At 38.9% G+C, this 14,965-nt stretch overlaps 1 protein-coding gene across 4 annotated transcripts in view; it reads right to left on the bottom strand.

Moving 5' to 3' along the window:
* The window catches only part of kmt2a (lysine (K)-specific methyltransferase 2A), a 174,986-nt gene that overhangs the window by 103,377 nt on the left and 56,644 nt on the right, over window positions 1-14,965 (bottom strand). For all 4 annotated transcript variants that reach the window (XM_059956887.1, XM_059956888.1, XM_059956889.1 and 1 more), the window contains exon 5: window positions 5,452-5,677. In XM_059956887.1, the coding sequence (XP_059812870.1) occupies window positions 5,452-5,677 (226 nt within the window). The remainder of the gene's footprint in view (window positions 1-5,451; window positions 5,678-14,965) is intronic.

Raw genomic sequence — 14,965 nt, forward strand, 5'->3', positions numbered from 1 at the left:
ACTCATGCTAGAGTGACGAGTCCACCACAGAAGAACGGCCCAGCTGAAGGACGGAGGGGTCATAACTGAATGGCCACAATGACACGACAGGTTAAGAAAGCCACAGAAGGTTTGCCTGCTGCAGCTGCCTGATCTCTCACTCTCTCTCTCTCTCTCTCTCTCTCCAACGATTACAACACAACAACCATAACTACCTCAGCATGTATGAACTGAACTTTATACTTTTCTATGACAATTCATTTACCCCTAGAGATCGATAGAGTTTGTTTATTATTGCTTATTATTATTCCTACACTTTTAGGTTTATTACTGCTACCTTGTTTTACATGTATGTTTGCATTTTTGATACTGTATTGTGTAGTTTACTAATAAACACCTTTAGTTTTGGTACCACCAAACTCCAACAGACTCTTCTTTCTCTGCTGGTCTGACACCCAGTTATGGGGTACGTAACAATAGGAAAAGCGTTGAGCTAATCAGTCAATGATCAAAACAATTTTAAAGGATGAAAGACAAAGTGAGAATAATGGAGCCTGTGAAAGGCCCTGCCCTGATGAAAGCTACAATTATTACTAAGCAACGCACTGATTTAATTATTAAAATACATACGTTTCTTACCGTAAATTCCGGTGTATCAGCCCAGAATTTGGACCTAAATTTTGGTCCTAAAATTAGGGGGTCGGCTTATACACAGGGTGCCAACTTTGGAAAAGCGAATTCACGGAAGACAGGTTGTATTTATTGGCTGTTTTTGAGTCAAATTAGTTCCACTGTAGACGCATGAATTCTTTCGTTTGTTTAAACTCACATCTAGTGGCTGAAGCACGGACATCAAACCACCTGGGATGACTGCAATGTCCGTATTTTCAGCTTTCAATGCTGCTTTTGTCTCACCTGACAAGTGCGCTTTGAACATGTCCCAAACAAGTAGTGACTTTTCCTTCCTGACACCTTCGGGACATCGATGCCACACCCCTTTAACCCACGTCAAGCAACCTGCTTTATCCATCCAGCAGCGTTCTTGAACGTGAACGACACTCCGCAGGAATTTTCTGAGCAATCTTTGTTTTTCGTCTCAACACAAGATCACGTCTATTCATAAATCGGGTGCACCAACTTCGCGCAGCTTTGAAATTTTCGCTGACCTCAATGTTAACTCGATTCATTTCTCTGTTAACAATGCATCCAGATGATGGCTGGTGATTCACCCACTCTAAAACTTTTCCTTCCAATTCTTGCCACTGTCATCTTTTCCCGCAGTTTGCACATTTTGTCTTTGGCATTTCCCTCAGTGTGTCCTCTGCCTTTCTCCACTCTCTCTCGTTTACACTAAACTTCTTAGCAGCTGCAGAATTATTCGTTCCTTTAGCAAAATCAACAACCTTCAGCTTGAAGCCAGCATCATATCGCATTTGTTTTAATCTTTTATACATGGTGGTCGCAAACCCAATACTGAGTACACATACCGATCCCACCACACCATGTTATGTTTTAACGTGATTACGAAGGGCACTAAATGGTTTCACGGGGGTTACATTTCAGAGGATTCTTTTCCATTGGAAACCTAATCCAAAATTTCTCTCCTTGATTTATTTATTTAGAATTCGCCTATAACGCTCTACAATGTGTAGGCCTGTTTTCTTAGCAGGTACTAGTTCACAAAATTTCCAGGGTCTGGATCCGGCAAAGCTGACTACCAGCATGTGAGATCTTGTGATCGTTTCCAGTTAAATCAAAAACCTCTAACAAAAGGGGTCAGCTTATACAAAGGTAACATGAAAAAGTCACTTTTTTAACTTTGAAAATGGGGGGTTGGCTTATACTCTGGGTCGGCTTATACCCCGGACTATACAGTAAGTGTTTTATATGCATAGAAAGGTAAAATATATACTATATACTAAGACAAACATTTGACTAACTGACACTAAATAATACAGGATGTACCTGTTCCAACTTACGTACAAATCTGACTTATAGACAGACTCAGGAACGGAACTCATTCATCACCTGGGGACTGCCTGTATTTCATGAGAATGAGCTCTTTTTCTTTTTTGTTTCTTTACTAACCTATAGTCAAATTACAAATTACCAGCAAGAGGGAGGAGATGGCAGCGCGCACGGCTCTCCAATGAATGCTATCTGTTATTTGTTAAATAGGGTACCAGGCACAATTCTGATTTGATGGAGGCAGACGTGAGAGCGTGGAGGAATATCTGGAGAAACTTCTGAAATGTTTGCTTCGCTGCCACTGCTACTGTGTGGTCCAGAATCTCCAGAGGAGAAGGCCTCCGAGACCTCGGCTTTGCTTGTTTCGGCCACCGGGACCAGGTCGAAGGCACTCGGCAGAGGATGGCGCTCGGGAGGCTGTATCAGAGGGGCTGGTCAAAGGCTCGAAGTTTTCGGACGGACTCAGAGTCTGCTGTGGTCGGGTGCTTCCAATACATCAGTTGTCGGTGCCTGGAAGTTTATGGCAGGGAGAGTTTCTCCCTTTTTGCTGCCTGCTATCGGGGACTATCGGAGTCAATCAGGACTTGAGACATTTTTTTTTACCATGCCCATGGTCTGCTCTTTATCAAATTATGGCATTGCTTTGCACTGCTGTAACTATATGTTATAATTATGTGGTTTTGTCAGTGTTCGTCTTTGGTTTGTCCTGTTTTTTTGTGATATCACTCTGGAGGAACATTGTATAATTTCTTAATGCATGCATGCATTTCTAAATGACAATAAACGAGGGCTGAGTGTCCTTATAATCTAAAAAATATAAAGCTCAATCATTTAATTGCATATTGTGTAGTGTTTGTTATTTCAGGGTACTGATTTGTAACAGGGAACACATCACATTATGTTACGTTAGCAACTGCACATTTGATGATTTCAAGTCATCTAGATAAGTTGCAAATATTTGAAGCCCAAGCACCGATTCCCATAGCACATCATTTGTTACATCTTCACAATTAGAAATAGCCAACTCTTGCCCCTTCTGTTTCCCGTTCATTAACCAACCTCCTATCCATATCAATACGTTGCCACAAGCACACAGAATTTTTGTTTTCCGAAAAACTTCAAAACATCTATCAAGTGCCTTTAGGAAATCGAAGTGCAACACATCCATCTTTATCCGTCTTTTATCTACAACATTTCTTCAATGAACTTGAATAAAGTGGCTGAACATGGCTTCCCTTTAACAAAACCATGTTGATTTTACTGAATTATCTTTGCCTTTGCTTTGAGCCCTTCTACAACATTTTAGCTAACATTTTTTCTATGACTGGAGCTAACCTAACTAACATGTGGTGCCGTTGCCTCCCTCTTACTGAAGTGTACCTGCGGTTTTCCTACCTAATAGAACTTTTCCCAATTCTGTGGAACTTTGGAAAACTGAAGCAGGAGCTATCACACTTCTATGATCCAGTACCACTTCCTCATCAATTCGTACTTTTGCTGAGCTCCTCTTGAAATAGTGAATATAGAACACGGTGCAGTATAGCATAGCACCTGGAACAGGTCTTTCAGCCTATTGCATCTGTACTGATTATAATGCAATCCAAACTAATGCTATCTACCACCGCATGGTCTTGCTGATCTGTCTAAATGTACCTAGCATCTCTGTGTAAAAAGACGTGCCTTGCACATCTTCTTTAAACTTCCCTGCTCTTAACTTAAGCCCATGCTTCTAGTATTTGACAAAAAGATTCTTGACTACCTACTCCATCTATGCATCTCATGATTGTACATATACTTCTATTAGGTTGCCCCTTAGCCTCTAACATTCTACAGAAAACAAATAACATTTGTCCAATGGTTTACAGACAATGGACTCCAATCTAGGCAACCTCATAGCAAACCTTTTCTGCACCTTCTCCAAATGGCTCTACATTCTTCCCATCTTGTGGTAACTAGAAATGCACAAAATAATCTGAATATGACAAACTAATTTTTATGCAGCTTCAACATGACTTGCCAACTTCGAAGTAAATTTATTATCAAAGTACATATATGTTACTATATACTACCTTGAAATTCATTTTCTTCCAGGCATTTATAGGTAAAAGAATTTCACAAAAATCTGCATATAAACAAAGACTGACAAAAATACTCGTTAATTATATCTTCTTGACATTAAGTCCTCAGCTTTGCTTTCTAACAACTTATTTAACTCCTTATTAATTTTAGTCATTTTCTACTTTTATTCAAATTTTCTCCAATCAGCTGGCGAGAAGGCAGGTGTGCGCAGTTGAGTGGGATCCGGGAACAGTCATGATGGAATGGCAGAGCAGACTCGATGGGCTGAATGGCCTAATTCTGTCCCCATGTCTTATGAGCTTATGGACCTGCTATCCATCTTTGTACAATTTATTTTTACTTTTAAGTTTAGTATTTCCTTTAACATTAGTTAGCCACAGATGGTTGTTCCTCAATGTAACTATGCTTTCCAGTTGCATAGCATCTACTCTGTGTATGTTGAAAGATCCACTTAATATCTGCCTCTGATTCTTAATTGATCTATCCTTTATCCTAATTTGCCAGTTCAATTTAACCAGCTCTGCTTTCATACCCTCATAAATGCCCTTACTTGAACACTCAAAGTAAAATTCAATCATATTAAGATCATTGTTATCACTATGAAGTCATTAATTAGTCCTGCCACCGTTTACAACACCATATCTAATAGAACCTGCTCTTGAGTTGGCTCAACGAAACCATCCAAAAAAAACTTTTTAAAATATATTTTTGTGCTATCATCCCTCTTTTTTTTCCCCTAACTTCAGTATCATTGGGAATGGAACCGTGGATACCAGCATCTATTCCATTAGTCATACACATAGTCAAGATAAAGTTGGCATGCCATTCAGCCATAATACACTACAGTAAAATCTAACACCAAGCCAAGTCAAGCAACCTATGTAAAAATTTTCATTCAAGTTCAATAAATTCAGATCAAAGGAAAGCTCCATAATTGACTTTATCCAAACCTAACCAGTGTTGGAATATAAAATTTAGCTCTCAATTAGTCATCCTGAACAAGACTGGCGAAGCCCAATAAACAGGGATTAAAATCTGGAAATCTGCTTCCACACAAAGAATTTTTAGCAATAGATTTTAAAATTTCTCAACCAATATCTTCAGCATATAAATTGGAGATTGATTATTATTCTGAGATCAACATGCTTGTTAAACTGGGCACTAAACATTTCATGGCTCTATTTGAAGAATCTTCAATTTTCTGCCACAAGTAACTCTCAACTGATACCATATAACTGATCGTTTGTTTCCTTTACTGTCTGAGAACACAAATTGGATACAACATGGTTTTGCCTATGCAGCATGGCTCTACACTTCAAGTCAATTTTGAACCACAAAATATTTCTCAGGTAAGTATTACCATTTCAGTAAAACATATTTAATCTACTCTAATTTTCAAATTGTCAGATATGAAACTTTACTCACTTGCAGCATTGCTTTTTCACATTTCGACCACCGAATTTGGGCTTATCCAAGCAATTTGTACACTGGCCACAGTCATCTGGAACTTGGCAGCCTGGACACTGCCCACATCTACGTGACCTCCTCCCTTTTCGAACAACAGGCTCCTGCGGAACTTTGTGCTTGGCCACTGGTTTAATCACTGGTGTTGGTGGTTCAGCATCTTCTGACCCAGCTACTGATGATTTATCTGCAAGACGGAAATGGTTTCATATTGACTGTTTCCTTAGGCACAAGTGGTTAAAATCTCATTGAATGAATTTCTGTCTTTCAACAGTGATTTCAAAGAAACATATCATTAGAGATCCTGTTACTCTGATTCATTCCCTGGGAATATTTTAATTTCCACAGGGAAACAAACATCTAAAAATACACCATGAAAATATATTGTGTTTATAATAAAAGTATTATCAGGTGAACAAATTAATAAATACAGGCAACCTGCCACATTGCAAGGAGGTTGCATTCCTGGAAAAAAGTCCATAATGTGATTTTCCACAATACAAAACATCATCTAAGCAAGTGTCAAGAATAAGAGTTGAAAACAAATAATATTTTGTGCACAAATTTTATAAGAACAATTTTTTCCATGCCCCAGGTTTTCTGGTGATTTGTTGATTCCTAGAGACGAATTTTGTTTGCCTTTACGCATTAACAAGAGGAAGTTACATGCACAAATCATTATGTTTACCACCTTAAATACCAAGTTACAGATGTCAGAATTTTTACATCAACAACAAAAACTTTATTACTTTTAGCTCATTGGAACTTTATTTTTAAAATTTATATCCAACTCACTAGTTCTAATATATGACTCAGATATGTACAAATAGTCAAACAAAGGCAAAATATATACCTTTTGATGCCAGCAGCTAAATATTTAGGAATTCAAGCATACCTGTCTCCGTTCTGCGATACTTTTTTAAATTTGTTGGCCTGATGTTATTTAGATTGTGAACTAATAAACCCCCCCCCCCCCCCATATTCAATATACTAGAACTACAGAAAACTGAACTCCCAGTGGGATAGAACTCCGAAACATTGATGGACAAAAAGTTAAGAGCACTCATCATGTTGGCTATCCCAATATGTGACATTTCCCTATACAATCTGCACACTTACAAACTCAATCTTCATATAGAAGCAACATTCTAAATGAAGGTGGGACTGTACATGACAGCATCCAATTTTAGCTGCTGGTCCTGAAGCAAGCATGAAAAATATAAGACTTTAATTTCCCTTAAAAACCTTCAGTTACTTTCCCTAAATATCTACCCAGTTCCCATATGAATATTTTTTTTACTATTTCTGCTTCATCTTTGCCACTTAATCACATTAACTATTCAACTTTCTCACTACCCTCTCAAATAAAATCAAAATCTTCCATTGTCCTCGTGCATTATCACACATTTAAATAATATTGTGCTTTACAAAGTATCCCAAATTGAGCAGTATCCCTCTCATTTTGTTCATATTGAATCCTACAGAAGTCATTATATGTTAAATTGCTTGGAAACAATGAGCTGACTGAAACTTTGCTCAAGCGCTGCCTTGTTGGGGGGGGTGGGGAGAGAAATAGGATCTAAATTGTTTTAAGGTGAGGTTGGTGGCAGGAAACTCAGAGGATAATTAATGTGTGATAGTGAAATGTGGGAGTGTACCTGATAGGAATACCAAGATCCAGCACTGACCCTATGGGCCAACTAGCCACCTCTTATGTCATGAGGAATACAAAAAAAAGACGAACTAAAAATCTTTCACTTAAAAAAAAACAACAAATTAACAGGACTAAATGCTGACAAGTCACCTGGTCTAAATGGCCCACTTCCTCAGATCTTAAAGGAATTGGTTGCAGAGACAGTAGAGGTAATCTAACAAAATTCCTGGATAGCCCCAAAGGATTGGAAAAGTTGGCAGTTCAATCCAGAGAATCCAGAATCCAGAGGCAGGTAAGGTTATACACTTTGGAAAGCTACACTTGGATGACAGGATTCTTAGCAGAGTGGAGGAACAGCGTGATCTTGGGGCCTATATCCAAATATCCCAAAAAGTTGTCAGGCAAGTTGGTAGGGTGGTTAATAAAGTGTTTTAGCCTTCAATAATCCAGTACTGAGTTCAAGAGCCGCAAGATAATGTTGCAGCGCTATAAAACAATGGTTAGACCACATTTGGAATACTGCGTTCATTTGTAGTTGCCTCATTATAGGAAGGATAGGAAGTTTTAGAAAGGGTGTGGAGAAGACTTACCAGGATGCTGCCTAGATTGGAGAGCATGCCTTATGAAGACAGGTTAAGCAAGCTAGGGCTTTTCTCTTTGAAGCGTAGGAGGATGAGAGCTGACTTGATAGATAGAAGTGTACAAGATGATAAGAGGCACAGATTGAGTGGATAGCCAGAGAATATTCCCGAAGGTGAAAATGGCTAATATGAAGGTACATAATTTTAAGGTGACTGGAAGTAAGTATAGGGAGAATGGGGAATGTCAGCGGCTACGGGAAAATACTGGAATCCATTGAGAAAAAGAAACAGCTGATCATATAAAAAATTATACGACAATCCAGCTGAGTCAACAGTTATACAAACATTTGGCAAATTTGCTAGAGTCCTTTGAAGCTGCGAGGAATAGGGCATGTTAAAGCAGTAGCAGGGCGGGTAAATACAGTGTGTTTTGATTTCCAGAAGACACTTCTAAAGGTGCCAAATAGAAAATAACTGCAGAATATAAGCTACATCTGGTACTACACACAGTTTTGGTTGCTAGTTTAAGAAAGCATGTACAGTGCAGAGAAGGGTCACTTGGCTGATTCCTGAAATCAAAAGCTGCCTTGTAAAGACAGGTTGTGCAGACTGAACCCAAACTTTATGGAGTTTAAAAATTTAAACTCAATGAAAATCTTCCTGAATCACATTAGATTTTAAGGATAACTAACAGGATGCTTCCCCTAGTGGGCACATCTAAAACAACTTTTCAAAGAGGCTGCAAATTTTTAAAAAATAATGAAGAGAAACTTCTCTCATAGGATTATTACTGCGAAATTCTCTACAAGTGGAGATGGAGTCATTGGATATGTTCAAGGAAGATAATGACAAACATTTAAAATACAAAGGAGCCAAAAATCGAGAGAGTTAAGGGAAAAAAAGTGGTGCTGAGTCCAAGATTTAAATCAGCCATGGTCTTACTGTTGGAACAGGCTTGGTCAAGACATTGGTCTACTTTCAACCTGCTTTTTAATGCTCTGTGCCTGTTGATGTGCTAAACAGTCACCTGATAACGGTGGAAAGTTTGAAAATATTTGCCAAAGTTGATCAGAAAAGGATATTCATTCTACAGGCAATGACAGTGAGAAATTGCCTGTGAAAAAACCAAGGAACCAAACTCCTGTGTCAGTAAAAGAAAACAAACAAGCCATCAGATTAGCAGATCATTTCTGGAACACACTTCCAGACAGACTGTAAAGTGGGTTTACTTCGACTTGAGTGAAACTTTGAATAAAGCATGAATGACTGCATCCTCTACCTTCTTAAATGAGGTATAATCATTGGGACCAAAAAGTGGCAGGAGGTCGATACATGAAATTAAAATCACAGTACACCCCCGCCTTGCAGCCTGCAGCAACAGAAAATTGCTCATTAATCAATTTTGTCAAGCAATAATTAAAAAACATCCTTGGAGTCAGAAAGAAAAAAACTTTAAAATTCAAGTGCTCAAATCAAACAAGGACTATTTGTATTTCATAATACAGATAGATACTTAAAGCTATAATCCTTACACTGTCTTTTGAAATAACATCACTCAAATATATATGGAATTAAAAAACTCAAGATGGATTCATCATCATTAGCCAACTGAAAAAAAATCACCATACAAAATATTAATGCAATGATAATGCATCACAAAAGAACAGACTAAGCCTTTGGTTTAACCAGGTTATAACAGCCAATTATTTTTGTTATCACAAAGATCACACCTCATCCACAGAAATGACCTGGCACTTCTGCGTATTTTTACTTAATGGACAAAAAATGAATACACTTATGGCTAATTGCTTTTAGATTGACATATTATAATAGACTGATATCATGTTGAGCAAGTCCATGCTTGTTAGCATTATAGTTTTCCATTGTAAGGAATTCAAGTCACCAAAGGAAATAAAGACTCTACATACTAGCCTACTCTGAGAGACAAGACAATTCTTTACTTATAGAGTTTTTTAGTGGTTACTCATTTACACTAGCACAATCCTCTTTTTACAGAGTGACCTATCTGAACTTCCCTTAACAAGTGAAAGCTCAAAGCAGGAATAATTTAACACAATTTACATTTTCTGTCTGGAGTGATTTAGCCAAAATGTTTAAGCAATTACAATATAAAACACATAGCCAAAAGAACTTCATTCTCGGCCAAATCCACTAAACATAAAACAGAGCATTAGTCAGGTACTGTTCTCAATTTCAGAAAGTTGATTATACTGAACATTTTTTGCTCTAATTTGTACTCTATCATTGGGATAACAGTTGAATTGGAACAGCCCATGCAAATTCTCCCAGACCAGGTACAGTCGTCCCTCCTTATCCGCAAGGGATTGGTTCCGGGACCCCTCGCGAATACCAAAAAACATGGATGCTCAAGACCCTTATGCAACCTCTCTCAATGCGGTGGACCTTAGGACCCAGCGGAACCCCAGACCTTATTTAACCTGTCTCAGTGTGGTGGACATTAAGACCCAGCGGTGCAGCTCTTAATCCACAGTGTTTCTGTTCACGAAAATAATCACGATCGAAAATAAAGTGGAAATAATAAAGCGATCAGAAAGAGCTGAAATGTCATCAGTCATTGGAAAAGCGTTAAGCTACGTCGGTCAACAATCGGAACAATTTTAAAGGATAAAGTCAGAAAGGCCCTGCCCCGATGAAAGCTACAATTATTACTAAGAAACACAGTGGTTTAATTATTGGGTTTTAGGTTTTTGATCCTCCCGGCACTGAAACATACGTTCTTAAGCGTTTTATATGCATAGAAAGGTAAAATATATATTATATGCTACGACAAATGTTTGACTAACTAACGCTAAATAATACCGGATGTACCTGTTCCGACTTACATTAGTAAGAGAACTTCTGATTTTTTCGATCCCGATCCACAATAACCCACACACAACCTCCCGTATACTTCAAATCATCTCTAGATTACTTATAATACTTAATATAATGTAAATGCTATGTAAAATAGTTGTTATACTGCATTGTTTAGGGAATAATGACAAGGAAAAAAAGTTTGTACATCCTCGAACGACAAGTGCTAGAAGAGCACTTCCGGGTTTTCTCAATTCACAGTTGGTTGAATTTGAAGATGCAGAACTCGCGGATAAGGAGGGCCGACTGTAGTGCATAATTAAACACAAATCACTGTTCCCTTTACTCTTTGAATTCTGCTAAATTACTTTCAAGATTCAAGATAGTTTCATGTCATTTCCTGTACACAAGTGTAAAGGACAAAATAACTGTTACTCCAGACCTGATGCGGTGCAAAAAAAAACAGAACAATAAAAACACACAATAAATAGGTGATACAAAGTTCAAAGTACATGTCACCATATAACAACCCTGAGATCCATTTCCTTGCAGGCATACTCAACAGATCCATAACAGAACAATAGTCATAATGGAATCAATGAAACAGACTATGAAAGTTAGCTCCTTTGGTTCCGGAGCCTGATGATTGAGGGGTAATAACTGTTCCTGAACCTGGTGGTGTGAGTCCTGAGGCTCTTATACTTCCTTCCTGATGGCAGCAGTGAGAAGCTTGCTTGGCCTAGGTGGTGGGGGTCCCTGAAGATGGATGCTACTTTCCTGCATCAACGATTTCTGTAGATGTGCTCAATGGTGGTGGTGGGGGTCCCTGAAGATGGATGCTACTTTCCTGCATCAACGATTTCTGTAGATGTGCTCAATGGTGGTGGTGGGGGGAGGTAACCTGTGATAGACTGGGCCATATGCATCACTTTTTGTAGGATTTTCCATTCAATGGTACTAGTATTTCTATACTAGGCTGTGATGTTTCCAGTCACTATACTCTCCACTGCACATCAATAAGAAGTTTGTCAAACTTTTAAATGTCATGCCAAATCTTCGCAAACTCCTAAATAAGTAGAGGCGCTGCAGTACTTTCTTCGTAATTACACTGGTATGCTGGACCCAGGATGGGTCCCCCAAAATATAACACCAAGGAATTTAAAATTGCTGATCCTCTCCACCTCTTACAGTCTGCTGATGACTGGCTCATGAACCTCTGGCTTCCAACTCCTGAAGTCAATAATCAGCTCCTTGGTCTTGCCCCCTTATATGCTTTGTCACTTTTGATTCAATCTAAAAATAATGGTACCATCAGCAAACTTGAACGTGGCATTGGAATTGTGCCTAGCAAGTGGAGCAGGGAGCTAAGTACATAGCCTTGTGGGTGCACCTGTGCTGATGGAGATCATGGAGGAGATATTCCCAATCCGAACAGACTGGGGTCTGCAAATGAGGATATCAAGGATCTAATTGCACAAGGAGGTATTGAGGCCAAGGTCTTTAACCTTATTGATTAGTTTTGAGGGGATGATGGTTGTCAATAAAGAACATCTTTGCTTTGTTATATGCATCTTTGCTGTCCAGATGTTCCAGGGTTGAGTGAAAAGCCAACAAGATAGCATCTGCTGTGGACCTGTTGTTCCGGTAGGCAAATTGGAGCAGATCCAAGTCACTTCCCAAGCAGGAGTTGATATGTTTCATCACCAACCTTGCAAAACAATTCATCACTATGGATACAAGTACTACTGGACGATAGTCATTGAGGCAGGTTACATTCTTCTTAGGCACATGTACAATTGAAGCCTGCTTGAAGCAGGTGGGTATTTCAGACTGCTGAAGCTAGAGGTTAAGATCTCAGTGAACGCTCCAGCAGTTGATTAGCACAGGTCTTCAGTACATGGCTAGTTAATCCGTCTGGGGCCAAATACTTTCTGTGGGCTCACCCTTCTGAATGCTGCTCACACGTCAGCCCCAGAGACTGAAATCACAGGATCATTGGGGGCAGTGGGAATCCACGATGGTTCCCTCGTGCTTTGCCAATTAAAGCGAGCATAGAAGGCATTGAGCTCATCTGGAAGCAAAGCCCTATTGTCACACCTATGTCGCTAGATTTAACTTCATAAGAAGACTTTATACATAGATTGTGAAGTTAGGCTGTACAACAGGTGACTGATAGAAAATAATAAAGTAGTGGTGGAGTTAGCAGGTGGAGGTGTTGATCCGTCGTACTGCTTGGGGAAAGTAAGTGTTTTTGAGTCTAGTGGTAAGTAGCCCCCTCCCTGATGGGAGTGGGACAAAGAGTCCATGAGCAGGGTGAGTGGGACCTTTCATATTGCTGGTCTTTTTCCAGCACCTTTCTGTATACATATCATTGATGCTGGGTAGGCTGGTGCCAGAGGTGCGTTGGACAGTTTTGATTATATGTTGTAGAGCCTTCCTGTCCACCACAGTGCAGTTTCCGTACCACACAGTGACGTAGCTTGTCAAGATGCTCTTTACTGCACATCTGTAGAGTCATGTGAATATGGATGTATAAATCAAGCTCTCTTCAGCCTCCTCAGAAAGTAAAGGCATTGTTGAGCTTTCTTGACCGTGTAGGGTGTGTTCTGGAACCATGACAGGTTGTGTGTGATGTGCACTCCCAGGAGTTTGAAAAGGCTTGCAGATTCCACTGCTCTGCCACCAACATAAAGGGGGAGTGTGAGTGATGCAAGTTCTCCTGAAGTTGACAGTCATCTCCTTTATCTTGCTGACATTAAGGGAGAGGTCATTTGCCTGACATCAGGCCTTGAGCTCTTCTATCTATTAAACCATCTCATCATTGTTGGTGATGAGCGTCACCACAGTTCTGTCATCAGTGAACTTGATGTGAGTGCTCTGGTGTTTAGCCATGCAGTCATGTGTGAGCAGAGTGTATAGTAATTGGCTCAGCACACAGCCCTCGGGGGCACTACGTTGAGTATGATGGTGAGGGAGGAGCAGTTGTGCATCCTGACTGAGGTTAAGAGAAAATATCAATACACTAAACCAATGTAGCTGTTTACATTTCCCACAAAACTTGGAATAAGGATAAAATGCAGACAGACATAGTTTCAAAGTTGTATTTGAAACAATACATCCAGCTGAGGCATATGTCCAATCATCCCAATGGTAAATTAGCTCATTTTCAAACCCAGTTTAGCAGTGCTCAATTAAAACAACACTAGGGTTGGAGTATAAATAGGTGTTTATAATTGAGGCCTTATCCAAAGCAATGCTGTGGAGAAAGCAGACTCACAGCATTTCTCAACTACAGTATATGAAGGGAACGCTCAACCAAGCTTACAAAACATTCCAAGAGCTTGGTAAAAATCAGTTTAAATATTTAAGAGTCCAGCATCTCAAATATTTGAATTGTAAACTACTGTAAGACAACTGCATCCAGACATGTACATAAGCTTCCAGGAATAGCTATCAAATTTCAGTCAGACCTTGTGAACACTTCCACCTGACTGAAACAGTAACTGCAAAACTATTCCCAGCTCACAAATAAACTATAGTTTTTAACCAAATTGTAGGCACTAACTTCTGCATGCTTCCGCATTCTCATTCACTACTGTCAAATTTTTGGAGCAAATACTGCATGCCCTCCACTCTACAGTGGAGTGATAAATCATAAAAATAGTCCAAGTTCAAATATATCTATCATTCAACAAATTAAGCACTGGCTACCATTCACAACTAACACAATGTGATTCAGTAAAGCTATCATAACATTATGGAGATAAATTATAAAGGAAGAACAACTGCTTTTCCAAGCAAGTAAAACTATGGCTTTATATAAAAGTACATTAAATAATTAAACTAATACAAACTTTAAGTGACTTCCTGAAAATGACAATCACAATGTTGGCATTTTTCTACAATTAATTTGTGTACAATTTGAACAGTTATATATTTTCTGAAGTGCCTACCTTCATTGATTTAAACTAAACCATGCCCTGAAAATAGCACTTCAACACCAGTTGAATAGCATCACAGACAATTAATGTATAGCACTAAATTCAGTGAATATTTCACAGAACAAAATATGTGCAAATGGCTTTCTCTAGATAATGTCACTTGTTTAGATTATCTGGATGAATCAGAATCAGGTTTATTATCACCGGCATGTGACGTGAAATTTGTTAACTTAGCAGCAGCAGTTCAATGCAATATATAATATAGAAGAGAAAAAAATAATAAGACTAATAATAAAGAAGTACAAATACAGTGTACGTATATTGAACAGATTAAAAAAATGCAAAAAACAGAAATACTATTTTTTTTGCAAAAGTGAGGTAGTGTCCAAAGGATCAATGTCCATTTAGGAATCGGATGGCAGAGGGGAAGAAACTGTTCCTGAATCGCTGAGTGTGTGCCTTCA

The sequence above is a fragment of the Hypanus sabinus genome, chromosome X2, assembly GCF_030144855.1.
Source record: "Hypanus sabinus isolate sHypSab1 chromosome X2, sHypSab1.hap1, whole genome shotgun sequence".
Taxonomy (NCBI): domain Eukaryota; kingdom Metazoa; phylum Chordata; class Chondrichthyes; order Myliobatiformes; family Dasyatidae; genus Hypanus; species Hypanus sabinus.